General features: G+C 34.8%; 1 protein-coding gene across 1 annotated transcript; it reads right to left on the minus strand.

The window, feature by feature from the left end:
• Positions 1–10,454: 10,454 nt before the first annotated feature.
• On the minus strand, positions 10,455–13,961 carry LOC148852359 (putative disease resistance protein At1g50180). The gene has a single exon (XM_088943052.1). It carries the CDS (start codon positions 13,536–13,538, stop codon positions 10,809–10,811), a length of 2,730 nt encoding a protein of 909 aa, XP_088799178.1. The 5' UTR covers positions 13,539–13,961; the 3' UTR covers positions 10,455–10,808.
• Between the last annotated feature and the right edge of the window lie 6,972 nt (positions 13,962–20,933).

A 20,933-nucleotide genomic window follows, 5' to 3' on the forward strand; every position in this document is an offset into this window, starting at 1 on the left:
TGAGTCTTCTATGGAGCTGTTTCCATAGTTTGAGGCATGCTGGAGTGTTAGTTGATAGATTCGCACGGTGGTTATAGGTCGCCCGCGGGTCTTGTGGCACACGGTTCGACGAGCCATTCCAATTATTGTGGTAACGGTGCCTGCGGAGGCGTAGCACGCAGAACAGTTTAGGCAAGCTTGTGTTGGCAGCGGCCCAAACTCGCCCCAGTTCGACCACCCACCTGACTTTGGGTGTCTCGTGTTGACTTGTCGAGCTGTCCTGTTGACTTGGACGTTGTATTGTTGACAGTATCCACATGTCATTAGTTGAGCGGGATGACCAAAATGCCCCTCATTAAGAACCATTACATTAGATCTGCAAGCTAGTAGTTGTTTCTAAGCTTAAAATAATCCAATTCTCTATGAACACATAAACGGTGCATAAACCATACAAGAACTTTTCCCATGACAAATCTTAAAATTTAAAACTTGTTATAGGACAAATGATTGCCAAATGCCAATTAAAATAGGTGCCAAGTGATCATGAACAATAATGCACATGCAATATCAGTTGGTCGGTCACTCTCTAGATTCTCCACATGAAGTGATGAAATACTACTGAATGTGGTACTTGAGAGTCTACAGTACTGTTGCAGGTTTGATCTCGCCTCTAGCTAGAGGCGCCAATAAATGCTCATCTCCACAACTGAGTTATTGGCTTCTATTTGAGACAGAATGGATTTATGGCTAGCATTTACTTTTTTCTAGGCTAGTCGATGTGTAATTCAGGCCTAGCTGAATTATCTGGATATACCTGCTTTGTAATTCAGGCCAGTCGATGTTTGATCTCTAGATTTTCCCTATTTTTTATTTTTTCTGGTTTCTTTTCTCTGTCTCACCCCTCTCTATCCTCCTCACAATGGCCTTCATTATCTCGAATCCCTGCTACACCATTGGGCCGTCAACTTCACTACCATCCACTGTTATAGACCTGGTCTGTCATCTAACCATCTTACCAACCCCCCTTTTCTGCAATCATTTCTTTTTTTTTTTTTCTATTTCTGTTGGGTATCCCATAAAATATATTTACTAATTTATAGGCTTCTTAGTGTGGTTTGGATGGATTGCTTCAGGTTTAAAAAAAAAAAAAGTTTTTATATATTTATTTCTTTTGTGTTAATCTTCAAGCAAAAGTAGCACGATTGGAGTCCGTGGTGGAATAGTTAGGGCACCGTGAAGGAATGGATGCCTTCTTTCCCACTCCCCCTTCGGTTCAGGTAAAATCTTGAAAAATGATCCTCTACTATGATTAAATATTTGATAAGATTGCACTTTGATAAGTATCATTTGATGAAACGTCTATTGCCTTCAATGAACATCCAAGAAATAAAGACATTTTAATTAACATCGACATATATGAAAAGTAAGCCACAATGGACACTTTGATTTTCTATGTAATCAGATGTTGGCAACAATTAACAGTGGAGAATTGACTCCACAAAGAAGGATCTGATTGTCTTGGACTTAGATACTTTGATAGTCGATCTCTTCCTTCTCTTTTTGTCAGGCAAGTCTTATTGAAATTGATCTGCCTTAAGTCTTTGTAGGTTTGATGGGGCTAAGCTCATTTTGGTTTTAGTATTTGAGGTGTGTAGCTCTGAAAGCAACTGATCCAGTAGCTCCATATGGAGATTCCATCTGTGGCACTGCTTGAGTGGTTGATGATAGGATTCTATCACTAAACTAGAGGCAGAATAAAATAATAAAGAATATATATTTATGTAAAAATAATGTTTCAGATTTTGATTTGTGGGTCTGTCCAGCTGGTAGAGGGCTGATTGTCCTTCATGGGGACCATGTGAGTTTGTGGATGTGATGCTATTGCTAGTTAATTTGCTACCACATCTGTCCCTCTCTCTCTCTCATATCATCATATGGATGAGTTCCCCATGGGTGAAGCTTTAAGCGACTAAGTCTATAAATTTCCATGCATCACCTAATGATGGGAAGTGCAACGGAATTATGGGTTTTGTGTATGAATATGAGAGAGAAGGGAAGTGCAATAGACTACAGCTGTGGTGGTCCATAGATGCCCAAAGATTCTAAGCTTTCCTAAAAAAGTTGATGTCCAAATCCTAAGAAAGCTGCCCTTCATCTTCATGGGAATGATTTTATGTAGTAGATAGATAGAAATCTGCCCTTCATCTTCATCTTCTATTGAATAATTCTGAACTAGATCATTCTGAACCTCACTTAATAGTTTACGTTTTTAGGTTTAATGGTCATTTGACACCGTATCGAAGTTTATTTGTTCATGTTGTCTAGTCTTCAATCCTCTTCATTTATCCATGCTTCAAGCCCAATGGGCTTTCATCCAAGCAGCATGTTAGAGAATCGGAAACCTATTCAGGAATCTCAACTAGCAACTAAATTAAGCATTTAGGTTGAATGGTTCCTTGGCAAATGGTCCTCTTGTGAAAGGGGACACTTATCACATATGAATATTCACACGAATGAGAATTTTCATACAGGGACACTTATCAGTTATCCTAGAGTGAATCTTAGTGCAGGAGAAATTTGAGAAAAAGAAATGAGTAGGACATCAGAGTCGAACTAGCCACGTGGAAGACTCCTAGATATCATCACATGGAGAAATGTTAGGTGGCAATCACCCCCTTTCAAATCCATTAGGTTACTAGAACATAAATCTATGCGGTTTAGAAATGGTAATATATAGGTGATTCACTCTGTGTATTGTTGTGTGTGTGTGTTTTGTTGGTGATGGGGCTTTAGCTCCCTAAGGGCCATATATTGTATAAGCCTAACATGGTTAGTGGTTTATTGGGGCTACTAACAGAGTGTATACAAGACCCACTGATACACAATGTGTAGATTCTGCCTTCGTGAATTTGAACATTGACTCAGCCTGCAATCTTATATGGACTGGCTTTGAATTTTCAGTCTTTAAATTCGGTTTGGGCCAAAAAGTTGAGACTTCTTAAGTTTTTGGGCTGAGCTCAGACGTAGCCTTTAGGTAGTCCGAAACTTGATCCAACCTTATCCCAACTCAAGTCTGATTCAATTATATAAGACGCATATTTTCATGCATATATGAATATATGCATAATATTTTTAATAGATCATACATATTGGATAATTCAAGCCTAACCTTGGACTCAGGCCAATCTCAAGATTTAGGCCCAATTCATAGGGTTGGGCCTGAATTAAGCTAAGACTTGGCCTTCACTTTATTAAACCTGATTTTGCAACTAGGCAGACCATGCCAGACTTAGGAGTTAAGGCCAACCTAGAGGTGTAATACATGGCCCATTTTTTTGATAATAAACAAAGCCTAAGGTTCAGTTTGGAAAGAGTATAAATACAAATACATACAAATTAATATAAAATAAAAGGTTTTATACTCTATATATTTGTATTTGTATCTTTCCAAACTGAGCCTAAAACACACTCTCGCTTTGAAGCATGATAGTGATTTGATATTATGTTTCATAAAGCATCCAATGATCATATTAAGTTTCTAATTAAATGGATTGTTTATCCTACATTATTTTTAGTTGATTATTTATGTATAAATAGTGCCTATGTCCATTAAAATGTAGTTGGTATCATCTACAAGAGTGTTTATTTTTAGTTTATTATTCTAATTGGCTGAAATGTTGCATTTATGTTTATTTGGTCCTCTATGCTTGCTTGAATCTGATGTAGAATATTAACTCTATTGCTGATTTAGACTTTAGTTTTAGTATTTGAGTTTTTTTTTTTCTTGCAATGATGTATGGTTATCAAAAGAACCCTAGTTTGTTTATTTATAATGACTTTAACATTTAAAGAATAAGTTATTGTTTGAATTTTAAAAAATATATGTTTTGTGTAGAGTTGTGGATCGGAAAACAATTCTATTTTCGGTGGAGATTATCTCTATATCTCTCATGAAGCTTCACCATCAAACCTTATTAGCTATCTCAACTTTATTTTTTATATGTTTATAACTTTTGGCATGAAATTAATATTCTACTTTCATTGTCTTTTACAGGAGACCCAATAGCTTGGATTAGGAGCATCTCATGCATGTAGGGGTGTCAACAGTATTCGAAAATCCTATTTCAAATTCGATATTCAACCTAACCAAATCGAATTCAGATAATTCGAATATCTAATTGGTCGAATTCAGATATCCTATTCATATCGAATAGTTAATCGAATTCGAATTCATATATGACCTGATTCAATTCGATAAATATACGAATTTGGCCAATTATTTAATTCTTATATATAATATATAAATATTTTATATAATTTGTATATATATAATAATTAAGCTATATAAATAATTTATATATTTATATACTTTATATCAACAAAATATTTATTTTATATATTTATTAGTTATCTAAAATAATTAATTAATCAAATTTGATTTGAATCAAATATTCAAATATTTAATCGGATTCATATTCAGATATTGCCTGATCCGATTCAAATTCGATCTATTTACACCCCTAGATGCATGTGAAACAAGTCGAGAGAGTGAAGGAGCGTCTCATATACATTAAAAAAGTTGAGAGAGGGAGGGGGGATGCGAAGGGGAAGAAGAAAGTTCTTTTTAAACATCAAATATTTACTTGATATTTACTTGTAAAGGAGATCATTAAAAATTTAATATTTAAGTTTATTTTGAAAGTTTGCATTATGCTGAATGTAAATTACATGTTCATAAAAGTTTTATTGGGCAAACCACACAAATAGGTAATGGGTGGTTATTAAATCATTTACACAACTTTTAGTGGTGTTTATGTTGATTTTCTTTTAATTATTCAGTGAAGAATTTTTCTTCCTGTTTATTTTGACTTTTGCTCTTTTTTTTGAATCTTCTATAAATGTGATTCGTTTCCGTACTATGCCAATTGATACCAGAGTTCAAACTTAATAATTCTTTGGATGATGGCTCCTAAGAAGAAACAAGTTGCTCAAGTTCCAATTTATCAACAACCTTTTATACTTGTATAGAAAGAACAACTTTCTTTGAACTTTTTTAAGTTGCCTAGAGAATATAATCATACTATTTTCTTTAAGTCTACCTCATAAAACATCACTTTCAGTTGTCAGCTATGAAAGTCCATCCACTAAGTTCCTTACTAATGTTGTCACAATTTCTAATTCAAAGAATAACAACTTATTTTACCATTTTAATCTTAAACTAGTAAGTAAAAACATGACTAAAACGACCTTCATAGGATTAAGGCATATGACTAACATAGGCTTTTTATTTTTTATTTTATTTTTTGATAAATCAAGAAAAGGGACAGGATGGGGGTTGCATGTCCTTAGAAATCAAAACAGTTAATAACACTTAGATGGTACTAATTACAACATTGGAATGAGCAAAAATAGCTAATCAATTTGTTGCAATGTTGTATTTCCTATAAGTATAACAATTTTGCCCTCTAGACTCTCGAACAACGACATGCAATTCTCAATGATCGATTTCAATCTCCACAGTGGTTCAACATGTTTCTTTAGACACTCAATCACAAGTTTTGAATCACCCTCAGTAGTGATGTTATTGCTTGAAAGGTTGAGGGCCACATTGTGGGCTTCCAAAGAGGTCGGAGCTTACATTAATAATGCACTATTAAATTGACTCGCATGATTTTTAGCTATGCAAGCAATGGTACATGTACCATTAATGCAAGAGGTGTCAAGGTAAATCTTTATAGATCCCATTTTAGGGCTTTCTCATTTGACAGAGATAATAGATTTACCCTTGAAGTCATTCACATCAAGTTCCATACAAGACTAGATTTCCATAAATGTATGCCAAGCTCTATCAGTTATAACAAGAGGGGCACATTTTTGTTATTAAAAACACAACCATTTTGGTTTTTCCATATCTGCCATAATAGCATACTAAACTTATCTTCCAAAAGGGGAGAATCATCCTAGTCTCCCAGAGTTCCACTCGTCAACCACAAAATCATTTGGACTACAAAATAGTTGAAGATAATCACTAATACTAAGCCACACTTGTCTAGCTATGATCAGAATCTTCCTCTTCCCTTTATTCCCTATTAGTGCTCGGTCTAAATCCCAAAGCACTTCAAAAACCACCTCCACTCCTACATATATTTATGTCACTAATGATTAATTTGGAAGGAGTATAAATACAAATATGTACAGTATAAATATATACAAAATAATACAATATACAAGGTTTTACACTCTTCATATTTGTATTTGTACTCCTTCCAAATTGAGCCTAAATAATTTTGAAATTTCAACTTTCTATGCTTTAGAAATGCAACTTGTCTTGTTAGTTAGCCATTTGTTTGAACAAAATCAATGTATAAAAGACATAAACGCATTACGCATGCTTAATCATGGATCTGAAAGTATTTATTTAAAATTTTGGACCCATGGTCATTTTAAAGATAAATTTCAGAACTTTGGATGCTTCAAATATTTCTAAAATGAGCTAGCTTTCTAAGATCGCCAATGATCAATCTTTACATAAACGACTCAAGATTTAATAATCCAAGGAGTCCTATGTAATTAAGGTGCAAATATACCCATAGTGACTAGGATGAATATCTATTATCTGAAAACTAGCTAATACTTCACCCATAAATTGCTCTCATCGAATCACATGCACGCGATGAAAAATTGATTCATGAATTATCACAAATTTAAAAACCAAACCAAATTGTAACAAAATGATTTGGCCTGCAGGTTTGGTCTTATATTGTAGCTAGCCATTTGCTTACAGTTGCTTCGAAAATGGGGTCACTGTAACTTTGGAGGAGAAACTCTGAGGCACATCTGAAGACATTGTCTTTAGAACATTATTTGCCCCCACTTAGTTTCACTGAATTTACTATTGGGTTATAGGAAAATTTGTTTCCAGGATACAACAGAGCCTTGGGCGAGAATCTACAACCAGCAAAGTTGAAGAATCTTCGAAGAAACCTTCTATGAGACTGTAGCAGACCGGACTTAGAGAGAGAGAAAGTGGATTTCAAAAATGTGTGTTTTTGAAGTCTGATTCATGCTCCTTAAATGGTTTATGAAGAGGTATGAAGAAAAGGTAGGTGTTGGTTCAGAGAAGGCACCTTGAACAATCACAATTTCAAATATTGTGACTGTTTAAAATGTAGTTAATGACTGTTAATTTTGAATTGTGCCTCTTGCTCACACCTGACCGAATCGTGACCATTGATCTCATCAATGGTGATCAATGGTCAACATCGCACCAAAACCAAAGCCGTCGAAGTGCGAGCAAAGTGCGCCTCTAAAGTGCCTCATTGCACCGCACACACGCGCACACACATTACGCAGTATCAAACCCCCATACTCTCCTCTACTATTTCTAAGGAGTGTAAATCAATTCCTATTAAAATACTAAAAACAAAGCTTATAATTTTCCAATGTGTGACAAGTTCAAAACTGGGTTTTGTATGAGAAAAACTAATTTTCCAAACAAGTGTGCAGGTGCAATTTCTCATGTAATTGACCAATCAAACCCATTGGATTTAATCTCTTATGAGATTAAAATCCAACAGTTTGGAGATAATCCCCATGTACCAATCCAACTTTAAGCATTCAACTAATGCAGTAAATAACATCCAAGAAATTTGGACGGTCTGCACCAATGCCATGGCCCACTAAAGGTAGGGATTCCCTACCATTGCCTAAGATTTTGGAACCAATTTATGCATTGAGGGATGGGGTTTAGTAATCATTTCTCTATTCGTCTAGGTATCGCCATTAATATGTTTTTATTTTGTGTTTTGATCATTTCTTTTCATCGCATTTAATCCTCTCTCATTAAGTCTTATACTTAAAGGTATTAACTCTTATTTTTTCTTATTAAATTTTATACTTGAATTATTTTTTAGTAATAAATGCTATTAATCAGATTTATGTCAATATTTTTAACAATATAAACCAATATATTTTAAAACTAACTCAAAAAGAAAATCGTTCTTTATTCAAGTGGTGGCTAAGCAATTCAACGATCCAAATCAAATTGATTAACTTATGAAGTCATAGTTAAGTAATAATTTTTTTTTAAATAAATATAAATAGGGCTGGCAATCTTGACTCCAACCCAATTGACTTGGAACCCACTCATACCCACCCATTCTTTTGGCGAGTCAATATGGGTCGAACAACCCATTAGGGTCTGTGGAAAAGGATCAAGGTGGGTTGGGTCAAGGGTACTCATTAAGGTCATGACGGGTTGGGTCAACAGTTTCGCCAAGTCTCATAAAAAAGCATTTGCTATTACTCAAACCCAAGGCCACCTAGCATGTCCATGTCTTGCTCCAATTCCAAGCCACCAAGCAACATTTTATTTTGTGATTAAAAGTGAAACAAAATAAATTTACTGGACCGGACGGTTAGATCGAAAAACCGGGAACCGGTCACCTGACCGATTTCGTTTTTCCCCAAACCCTTTTTTTCCCCCAAAACCATTGATTTTGGTTAGCAAACCGCTGAACTGTCCAGTTAACTGTTTGAACGGTTTTGACCATTTTTCATATTTTTTATTTTTTTTAGTTTTTGTCAAAATGGAACGTTGGACTATTCGAACCAGTAACCGGACTCCTGACCGGTTCGGTCACCTGTTCGGTTTTAAAAACCATGCATGCAATTTAAACAAAAAGCATATATTTATATTTAACAACTTAACTAAAAATTAAAAGATAATATTAAAAATAGTATTTTAAAAACTAATATAATAAATAATCTATTTAATAATAGAATAATCATTTTAATAATTAAACTTTATAAATTCGCATATGATATAAATCTTAAAATTTTTATATGTTCTTATAAGTAATATTTTAATTTACATTTATAAGTAACAATAAAATATTTATTATTTACAAAAAATAAAAATATTACAAATAAAAGTATTGAAGAATATAATATCAAATTGAACCTATCAAATCCACTAGTCTACATTTATTTCAAAAAAATAATTGATTTTTTTATAAAATTTATAGAAATAAAAATACTAATAATGGAATAATTATGAATTTGTATATGAAATGTATCTTTGAAATTTTAGCAAATTTGATATACTCCAAGTTAATATTATATTTTTATAAACTATTAATTAATATCTTAATTTGAGTTTATTTTTGTTGATTTAAAAAATTAAAATAGTAAAATAAAATAGTAATTGATATAATAATTAAAATATAATAGGTGCACATGTTTAGTGTCTTGGACTCTTGTTTGATCCATTATAAATAAAATTATATGATATCTATGCACCATAGTATATTAATTGTAATATATTTCTTCATATATATCATCAAAATTTACATTTTCTATGTATTTATATGCTATTTTGTCATTATTTTGATCTTAAATTTAGTGTTATTAATGTATTTATATAATATGTATGTATTTTCCTAGCGTATCCATACATTTCCATATTTGTTGTTAGTATCTATGCATTTCCAAAGTATATCCATATCCGTGTTATCCGATACGATACTTGATACTGATACTTTAATCTTTGGTTTTAGTAATTCGAAAGTCTTTGTTTAGGTTGAGGGTTTTTGAGTAAAGGTCGAGGCTTCCTCCTACCATTTTTTGCCATGTTTTTACAGTATACTAGTGGGGTCCCGTGCGATGCATGAAAAAATCTAAAAGATTTAACAATTTTATTTACTATTAATTAATATTAAATTAATAATTAAAATTTTTTATTAATTATTGTTAAGTTAATATGAACAAATATTTTTTAATAAATTTAATTTTTTAATAAATCTAGTTATAAAAGCAAACATTTTATTAAGTTCACTAATAATTAACATTTATATAGGAATGACAACAGGGTGGATTTAGGGCGGGGCACCCCATCCTTGTCCCTGCCCTATAGTCAAAACACTCTACCCCATCTCCGCCCCATCCCCAGTGTCAAGGCGGGTTCAAGGCAAGGCACCCCACTCCTCATCAAAGATGAAGAATCCTTGAATTTTTTTGTCCTGTCCCCAGTATTGGGCGGGTTCAAGTAGAAATGTAAATCAAGTCGTGCTGGGCGAGCGTGGCATGACCCGCATGCGTTTTCTCCCTTCATACATTCAGAACCAATTGTATGGTGCCTCATCTGAAAGGTGTAACTGTGTAAGTGATCCAACAAGCCTATAGTCTCAGAACTAGGATGCGACAATCTTGGGGCCGTTAAACTCCTTAATAAATATTTTGTACAACATTTATCTTGGAAAGAAAATCGTTGAAAAAGTTTATTGATGTTGTTGTTGATCCTTACGCATTAGTAGATACAATGGTTGAATAGTGAAAAAAAATATGATGTTGGTGGAATCATGAAAAATAAGTTTTCCTAACAAATGATTGAGACAAATGTTTATTTGATAAATGATTTAACCAAACAATATTTCTATATGGCACTAAGCTGATACCATTTTTTAAATAAAGAATAATAGAACCAAACACATATATGGCAATAAGCTGATGCCATTTTTTAAATAAACGATAATAGAACCAAACACCATCCCAGTTAGACTCCCTCTCCCATCTATGAACCAACTTTTATATTTGTTGTCCCAACTACATATGGAAGTTAAAATTCATCTTGCTAACCTGCTTCTGGGCTTATGCCCGACTCATGATGTGCCCAATTGATTGAAAATTCTAAACTAAAAGAAAAAATAAAATAAAAAAATCCTGGGCACAAACTAATCAGATGTAGAACAGGGTAGAATTAATGGAAGGTACAAACAAACAGGGTAGAAATGGGGGAATTAATCATATAACTAGTGTTATAATTCGTCCTATTATATTTTTCTTGCATATTTCAGATCAAATCTGATAGATGGTATATGCTGGACCTCGCAGAAACCCACTCCGTTCTCTTTGATGTTGTCTTCGAATTCTTTTGGCATTTTAATCACATCCAGTTCACACAGCGTAGTTATGAACCTCAATCCTTCTGGAACCATTTTCCAACTATTACAGTATTCAATATGTAAACGTCTAAGTCTTGGCATTGCTCCTTCTTCTATTCTCCATTTCTCTAATTCATATAGATCAGAGAACCCAAGAAACTCAAGTTGAGGAAAGCCATTTCTAAGACAAACCATTTCCTTCTCTACATATGATTCAGTATACAGGTTAAGCACCATCAAAAATGGTAGCTTCTCAAGCGCAGAGAGCTGCAGTTGCCCAAATCTGGATTCCTCTAAGGTCAATTTGGTGAGTTTTGGTGGAAAATCAAGTGGACCAGGTAGCTTTTCTATTTCTCCTGACAGATTCATTCTCAGGGGATGCTTAAAACCAGAAATTGGTTCCAGACTATGAATTAGTTTCTCAAGCCCATTCGACTTCAACTTCAAAGTTTGAAGGTAGTGGAATTTTCTTACGGATTCTAACACTGCTTGCCCTTGAGATGGATTCAAGATGCTCAATATGCTTAATTTTCGAAGATTAGTCAAATTGGCCAAATGGCCCAAATCTTCTTCCATCCATCTACTAACGCTGACATTCAATAGGGCTTGGAGCCCTGTCAAAGTATCTATTCGCAACTGTAAATCCTGGTTTTGCCGCTCAGGAAGACAAATGTATCTCAGTTGTTTCATCCTCCATATCACGTTGGGTACAATTAGTGTGGGGAGAGATCTATGAAACAGATCTAGGGTTTCCAATCTCTGCAAGTTTCCTATGGAGCTCGGAATCTTTTCAATGTTAGTGTTCCTTAGGCCTAAGTACTTCAATTGCCTTAACCTTCCTATTTCCTTAGGTAGTCTTGTGACAAAGACGCCCTCAAGATCCAAGATCTGAAGCGATTTGAAGTGCTCACAGACAGGCTTCAGTTGGTAGCTTCTCAAGACAGTGAAGAACGAAAGAGAGCGGAGTTGTGAGGTATGTTGCTTGAGGGAGAGATAGTACCTGTCTGCATCAAAATGCACAGCGTTCCTTCGCAATCCAAGAGATCTTTTTGCAGGATGATAACTTTCAGCGAATTTCTGCTCCCTTGCTTTTGACACACACAGATCTCGCATGAGGTCATGAATGCGGCATGTCTTAACCCTTCCAATTGGGCTGATGGATCCCACCTCTAGAATAAACCTATCAAGCAGCTCCTCGAAACACTTATTTGCAATGCTTTCCAAGGTTTCTCCCCGTCTACATTCAACTATGAAATCCTCAACGAGCCACAGCTGGATCAATCTCCTTCTGGGGATTTCACAGTCCTCTGGGAAGAGTGCTAAATAAAGGAAGCAGCGTTTCAGGTGGTAAGGTAGATCATCGTAGCTTAACGCCAGAATCCCCATGATTCCTCCTCCATGTTGTTCCCCTTTTGCAAAGATGGATTTGATACTTTCGTGCACATCCTCCCATTCATAGACAGAGCTTTTTGTTGCTAACAGCCCTCCTAATACAACGATGGCCAGAGGCAGGCCGCAACATTTCTCCAACATCTCTTTCCCAATCTTCTCTAAAGCTGGAGAATAACTACTGTTTGTGGCTCCATTGAATGCTTTCTTGCAAAACAGATCCCAGCTTTGCTCTGGTGTCAAGGTCTCGAGTTTGTAGGGAATACTAAATGGATCAGCGTGCAAAGCGACTTCCTTGTTACGGGTGGTTATGATAATTTTGCTTCCCTTTCGCCCATTTGGGAAAGCGGATTTCAGGCAATCCCAATCTTCCTTCCTCCAAATATCATCAAGAACCAGCAAATATCGCTTCGAATCCAATATTTTGTAAAGCTTCGAAACCAATTCTTCCTCGTTCATTTGCTGAATCATCTCTATATCCTCTTTGCAGAAATGATCAGCCCTTTTGATGAACCCGTGCAACACATCTCTCCTGCTGGGTTGCTGAGATATAAAAGCCCAGGCGCTACAATCAAAGTGGTGTCTAACGTCTTTGTGATGGTAGACTTGCTTGGCGAGAGTAGTCTTTCCAAGACCCCCCATGCCAACGATGGAAACCACACGAAGCCGTCGGTCCTCGTTCAACAACTGAGCCACCAACTGGTGAGTGTTTTCTTCAAATCCAGTGACATCCTCCTCTACACCATGTGAATAGGTCCGTCTTAGTTGCTTCTGCGTCTCAATTGCAGAGATTTTCGCTGTATTTGAGTTGCTATTTTCTCCAATACCATATATTTGTCGACTCCTGTGAATGCTTGCAATCTTATTCTGGATTTCTTCGATTTGCTTTCCAAACCTATGGAGGTCTTTCCACTTGCTGTTGATGGTGAAGACCCTGTTTGGGAAGCCCTTCCATCTTCTTCTTTTCCTTCGTGATGCTTCTTTCTGGATGTAGAGGGTAATAACATCCTCAATCTCTGAAGCAAGGTCTCTAATTTCCGTAATCCAGTTGTTGATCGGTTGACCTTCTAATTGATTCTCCTCTGCATATCTTAGAAAGCCTTGCATCCTTATCAATTCGGATCGCAGCCATTCAACTTGATTACTCACCCCAGAAAGTAAGACTTCTGCTTCTCTAGCGAGTAGAACACCGAGCCTAAATACAACAGAGGCAACAGCAGATTCAGCCATCTGAAACTCTTTCTCCCTAGACTTCTTCGCACCATATCAGATGATATTAGTTGCTGATATTTACTTGAAGGAAAATGTGACCATGGACTTGACTAGTCAGCCAATTGCGTAATCCATCCGGTTTGTCAGTAGCATCTCTCTGATCTATGATGCCGGCAAGACATGATACCCAAAACCAAATGGTTTGGACGAAGCACAACCACTTATAAATTGGATGAGAACCTATGATGCCGGAAAGACATGATACCCAAAACCAAATGGTTTGGACGAAGCACAACCACTTATAAATTGGATGAGAACCCTTAAACTGAAAAGAGCATTTGTTTTTGTTTTTTGTTTTAAGAAAAGAAACTGAAAAGGGCAATACTTTTTGAAAAGGGCTTTCTGTTTTTCAGAAATAGGCATGAAATATTAATAGTTTGCTTACGATATACTTCTCGTCTGATATGGATGCATGTAGGTAGGGGTGTCAATGGACCAGTTTTGGGTTGGACTCCATCCAAATCAAAATCCATTTGAATAGATTGGACGGACCAATAAGACATTGAATTTGAATGGACTGGACGGACCAATATGACATATTGGATTAGACCTGGTCTATCCATAATGAATTTATATTGGATTGAGCCAATATCAGATCCATTGATAGAAGATAAGAACATTAAGTGTCAATGGACCAGGTTTGAGTTAAAATCTATCTAAATTAATAGAAATTTGAACAGATTGAACAGTTTCTGGACCGGTCCAAAACGGTCCAAAATATTCATTGGACTGGATTGGACTAGATCCATTTGTAATGGACTCACATTGGAGTGGACCGGATTGGACCAAATTCAGTCCACTTGACACCCCTATGTATAGGGTTGATCATCTTCTTCCTGGTCCAGTTCAGCCCACTAGTAATCTTTGACTTCCTGGTTGGTTGGTAAGGTATCCTGTTGATCGTAACCTGTTGATCGTAACGGAGACTTTGGATCAAATCCCATCTACACCTGGGTTGGGGGCTTATGGGTTTAGGGGACGAATTAAAAAATAAATAAATAAATAAGGTATAAATATATTAACATGTTTAAATAGAAAAGTTTAACCAAATAAACAATTTTCCTTAAAAAAACCAAATAAACATTTCTAGCAATCAGAAAACAAAAACCCGTATAGATTGTTGAGTCCTGATTTTCATGTCCAGTCCACTTTGAGTTTGATACCTTGATAACATTGGGTGAGTAAGATCTCTTTTTGGTGAGTTGGTAACAACGTAGTAAAGTACACTAGCATTTGGTATATTAACTCAGAAAAAACACAAATATTTTGAGAGAAAAAATAATATTTAGTATGTAAAAATATACTTGAAATTTAAATTGCATAAAAGATCTTTATTCGTTTACCGAGAATTTTATGGTAATCGCACATTTTAATTTGTGTTTTTTATGGGGAAATGAGGGGAAGTTTCAACCCATGAAAAATAAAATGAAAGTTCAAGTATTTTTCGTTTTTATGTTTTTCTTTTCTCACCAAATCAATATCAGGTAAGGACTCGTCAAAAGTAGCCACTTAGCCAAACATTATATGCAAAATACAAGTCCTATGGTGGTCCAGCCCATTGTGAACGAGTGGACTTTTAGTGCCTCGGATGATATTCTTTTGTCTTTTTCACAATGGATGTTTCCTCTTTGTCAAAATTGAGATATGCCCAATAATACAGCTGCAAGTTGTGCTGGGTTACCCCGAACCCTTATCCAAATCCATCCATCTTTTATGTGGGTCAATGTGGACAAAGTGATCCGTTCGAGTTAAAACGGAATAACCAAACCAATAATTTGGGTTTGATGTTTTTGGGGTGATTAGTTTAGTTTCGATTTTAAACATCGTTTATTAGAGTTCAATTTTTAGTTTTGGTTATTGCATTTAGCAGTTTGGTTAATCGAAAAAACCGAACTTCCAGAGGTAAATAGGTAAAAAATAACTTCCCTCTTAAGTCTTAACCTTAAGACCTAATTTCCCAAATCCTATTCTTAATAGCAATTACAATTTCTAAAAAAACAACTCTCATTCATTTGCTTACCCAAAAGAGTTTGGGTTTGCAACTTTGCATAATCGATGGAAGGAGAAGCAGCGGCAGCTGCTTATATGATTTAGACACTATCTGGTCCATTGATATAAGATAAGAATGTATGTATCAATGGACCAGGTTTGAGTTGAAATCAATCTAAATCAAAATGAATTTGAATAGATTGGACGGTCCAGATATTGAATTGGACTGATCCAAATTAGTCCAAAACATTCATTGGATTGGAGTAGACCTGGCCATTTATAATGGGCTCACATTGGACTGGATCGGATTGGACCAAATCCAGTCCAATTGACACCCCTAGTATTACCTGGTCTACTTATATGATTTAGACATACATAATCAAAATAAATTCAGAGATTCTAAACATGATATTTAAAGTGTGCAGATCCCTTTCAGCTTTTATGTCTTTATGAACTGTATTATCACCCCTGATGAATCACAAAAAAATAAAATAAAATAACAATAATAATAATAATAATAATAAGTTAATAACATTGACTTAGGGCCCATTCTTTTTTTTTTTTTTTTGGATTTTGAGAGGGGAAAAATTGGTTAATGGGATCTTAGTTCCCATTGACCAAGATACTCATGTTCTTTTTTTTTTTAATTCATGTGGGGTTCACTGAAAATTTATTTTCCCTAGGTATCACTTATCCAAGTAGGTGATACTCATCTCCCAAGTGAGAAAGAAAGTGATCAACATTTGGATGGGACAAATTACCATTTTTAATAATGGTTTTTTTATTGTTAAAATGGTCATTGTCTTATTTATTTGAGAAATAAAAGAATATGGATAAATGCACTTACTGGAATAAGTGTTTTGTGAAAAAAAATTATCCAAAAAAAAGCATTTACTCTAACTTCCCAAAAAACAAGCGGGGCCTTAATGTCCAGCCTCACTGCTTTCTTTAGTCCTATTAGTGCTCTGCATTCAACTTAGGCTGCAGATGTGGCTCGAATTCTTTGACTTTCTGCAGAAACAATAGATGTAGCCTTAGATAAAATTATGATTCCAATCACTACCCATGTAGTTGACATGTACGTAGGCTCCTTCTATGAAAAGCAGATATTAAGGAGGTCTGCATTGTAATGGTGGGCTTCTGTAATGGTGACATGAAAGATTCAACTTTTTCAATTAGTTGAGATGGATAGAGAGGAGGTTGGCCATGCAATTATGCACTTCTCATGTCCCAAATGAGTTTGAATAGGATGAGAAATTTTGCAATATGTATAGTTGTTGAGTATCTTTGGGAAGGGACTTTAATTTAGATTGTACCCATTGGGGCATGAATTGACTAAGCTGCAAATTTAGTATGGCCTCTGGGCTTAAGTCTATATGTGTTGTGAACAAAGAACAAATGTTGCCATGATTCTTGCGTTGATTTAAAGAAAGTGCGAAGTTGGTCTCATTGTAACCTAATAGAACTTTAGCCCTCTAAACGATGTTCCATGACCTTGTTGGCTCTGAGGATGATGGGAAGTGGCTGATGAACAATGTGATACACAGTACCTTGTTCTTTTAAATCTTTTCCATAGAAGGGTGTCTTTAGGAATTAGGGATGACCTACGAAGTTGAACGATGTAATTTACAGAGTTCATTGTGAACAAGTCCCTCAAGAGTTGGATATTCTAGTTCCCTTCATTATCTAACAATTCGTTGACTGTTATTGTAACATTGACTGTTCAAATCTTCCCTTAACTGAGGAGAGCCATTCTAATGTAGGAATCCATGGTCTTGGATGTGAACCTTGAACCCATCTTTTCTCCCATGCTATTGTGTGCATAGATGTAGAGGTGTCAATTGGACGGATTTGGTCCAACTCAATCCAGTCCAATGTGAATCCACTTACAAATGGACTGGATTTAATACAAACCAAATCCAATTCAATCCATTAAAATGTAAATGGATTGAATTGGACCCAATCCAAACCAAATGAAATATCAAAAATTATATAAAAGCACTTTTGACATTGAAAAATCATTTTTGTAAAAGTACTTTGACAAAAGTATTTTCGTAAAAGCGCTTTACAAAAGCACTTTATTGAAGGTACTTCATAACAGTGCTTTTGTAAAAGCACTTTTAGAAAAGTACTTCCAGGCTTTTATAAAAGTACTTTTATAAAAATACTTCCATAAAAGTGCTTTTGTAAAAATACTTTCGTAAAAGTACTTTCATAGAAATGCTTTTATAAAAATATTTTCATAAAAGTGCTTTTGGTAAAAGTTCTTTCATAAAAGTGCTTCCATAAAAGTGTTTTTATAAAAGTACTTCCGTAAAAGTTTTTTTGTAAAAGTACTTTTATAAGTGCTTTCATAAAAGTACTTTTGTAAGTGTTTTTCGTAAAAGTACTTTTGTAAAAGTGCTTCTATAAAACTACTTTTATAAAAGTGCTTTCATAAAAGTACTTCTATAAAAAAAAAATTTTGTAAAAGTGATTTCATAAAAGTGCTTTCATGTAAAAGTACTTTTATAAAAGTTCTTTCATAAAAGTACTTTTGTAAAAGTGTTTTCATAAAAGTACTTTTGTACAAGTGCTTTTACTAGTGTTTTTGTAATAGTGATTTTATAAAACTACTTCTATAAAAGTGCTTTCATAAAAGTACTTGTGTAAAAACGCTTTCATAAAAGTATTTTTATAAAAGTGCTTTCACAAAAATATTTTTCATAAAATTATTTTTATAAAAATGCTTTTATAAAAGTATTTCTGTAAAAGTGATTTTATGCTGGCTTCAGTTTTGATTGATTTCAAATTGGACAAGGGTTTGGCCTCATGATCAGATTATTGGAAATTTGGTTTAGGTCCAATTCAAACCAATAAGAATATGAACCAATTTATTATGAATTGGCTCAATCCAATAATTATAATTGGCCCAAATCCATTTGATGAGATTTGGATCGAATTGGATCCAAACCAAAACTGATCGATTGACACCCCTACATAAATGAATGGGGTGAGGAGCCCTCCGACCAAAAATTTCACTAGAGCTTCTCAATCTGGTTTACAATCTTTTTGGGTAAAAGAGAAGTTCACGTAATGTAAGTAGGTAGGGCTTGTAGAACTTATTTAACGACTGTGGTTTCCTTGCCCGAGATAGGAGTTTTGCCTTAAATGTGGCCAATTTAGAATTTACTTTCTCTATTATCTCTGGTGTTTTAAGGATGGTTTATCTTGAAATCATAGTTTATCACCCAAATATTTTTCATGGGCTTACATTTGTTTTATCTATATCATATGCAAAAATAATTTATTTTTCCTTTTATGCACTAAACTGTTGAATTGGGCCCCTAATTTGGCTAAGTTCACTTTTTCACTAAAATTTTTTAGGGTTTCCTTGACTTTCCTTGCTTGATTGAATTCAGCCTTGCATATCACTATGTAGTCATCTGTGAACAATAGATGTGTAATTGGGGTCCCTCTGCATATTTTAAAGCCCTATAACTCCTTATTTGTCCAGCCTTATAGAAGAGTCTTAAGAAGGCTCGCATTCCAATGATGAATATATAAGGTGACAAAGGATCACCTTGTCTAAGCTCGTTTTGTAGCTGAAAATATTCTGACTGACGTTTATTTTAATGAAAATTTTGGTGTGTTATACATAATTCAATCTTTTGACACCTTCTAGGAAAACCATTTCCTTTAACATCTGGATGACGAAATCTCTTCTCATTCTGTCATAAGCATTGGACATGTCCATCTTTAATAGCAGCCATCCCTTTCCTCTCTTGTTTTTTTCAATTTGTGAACCATTTCTCATGGTAGAAGAATGTTGTATATCCCTTGTCTTCCTTTTATAAAGGTTGATAGGTTAGGAGTAATTAATCTGTCTAGTAACTTCTACATCTTGAGAACCAAGCATTTGGCTATTATTTTGTATAAGAAATTACAAACACTTATGGTTCTATATTGTTGGATTTTTTAGGGATCTTGATTTTTGGAATATATACAAGGTTTGTATGCCCTAATTCATGGAATAAATATGAAAATTACAACGAGATATTGAAAAGGCGTTAGACAGTGTATGCCCTTATCTTCAATCAGTCTGAGGTATACAAACATTTATCTATAAATTAATAAAGCACATTGTTGTTTCATGTTTATATCGGTGTATTTCTATGCATTACCCCTTAAATTAAACACTTATGAGACCCGTGTTAAGTTTATAATGTTCTCAGCCATTTGATGGACTTTGGGAGTTTATTTTGACAAGACTGACACTGGTGTGCTACCAAATAGTTGGAGTAACATGTCTCACCTGTTAGGGTTAGACCAAAGCACATGTAGTGGATGTTTAGAAGAGACACTGAACCCGGACTAATTTCCAATTATGCCTTGTACCTTGGAAATAGACGGGCAAAACTAGAAAGTTATACATAACCCCAAACTTGATTATGATACTACATTAAGTAATGGATCGGGCTATCTTTGATATGCCAACTAATGGAATCCATTAATGGTTAAATATCTAGGCATATTAGATCAATTTGGGAAATTATTTGAATGAGTGATCATAGTGATAGGATCAACCCCTTTGTCGAATAAAGTAAATATCAAGGTTTACACTCTCTGATGGAAACCTAAACTGTCAGTAATGGATTTCACATGTATTTGAAATTTGGTTTTGCAAAATATATTTATATACTATATTATTATTTTGTGAAAATGGTTTGCAAAATGTTTTAATTCTAGGATCCATCCGAACAGAGAGTGTGGCACTACACCTTGTAGGCAAGGGAGAGGTCATTTCCTATCGGGTAGTGCTTTGGTAATTATGGATTAAGAGGTTAATTGTAAGAGACCATTACAGGACTGATTACTTAATGGGCTTTATCTTACATAAGTCCGTTACCCTTAGGTATCCATAAGGTGGTTAAATCCAAAGATCATTTAGGTGTAAATTTTGGGCCCAGACTGAGCCCATGTTAATTGGCTTAGGGGTTCATTGCCCTAAGCAATGAATTCGACCCAATCTCTTTCAGAGGTGGGGTCAAACCCTCATGGATTTGTGTGAGACCTTTGTGGGATCCCACGCCATACAATATCAAGCCCAATGTGACCCTACAACACTTAGGAACGTGAGCCTTTAAGAGAAATGGGCCTAAGGCCCATTACTAATATGATTAGTTAAGTTGTCACATGACAATTTAAGTTGTCATGTGATTTGGGTCAAAAACTGGGTTTGGATCTTAGTATGGAGAATCTATCCTCTCAAGAGGATAATGTTTATCAAAAGAAAGGTTCTAACCCAAATCAAATTTGGATCATCTCCTAATTAGATTAAGAGTCTTGCTCCATACAAGGATAAAGAGAGAAGATGGCAAACCA

This window comes from Nelumbo lutea, chromosome 5, assembly GCF_056320005.1.
Source record: "Nelumbo lutea isolate HS-2025 chromosome 5, American lotus-T2T, whole genome shotgun sequence".
Classification (NCBI taxonomy): domain Eukaryota; kingdom Viridiplantae; phylum Streptophyta; class Magnoliopsida; order Proteales; family Nelumbonaceae; genus Nelumbo; species Nelumbo lutea.

Bases quoted from the DNA above. Each gene is read 5' to 3' on its own strand.
- LOC148852359 (XM_088943052.1), bottom strand. From the start codon at position 13,538: ATGGCTGAATCTGCTGTTGCCTCTGTTGTATTTAGGCTCGGTGTTCTA.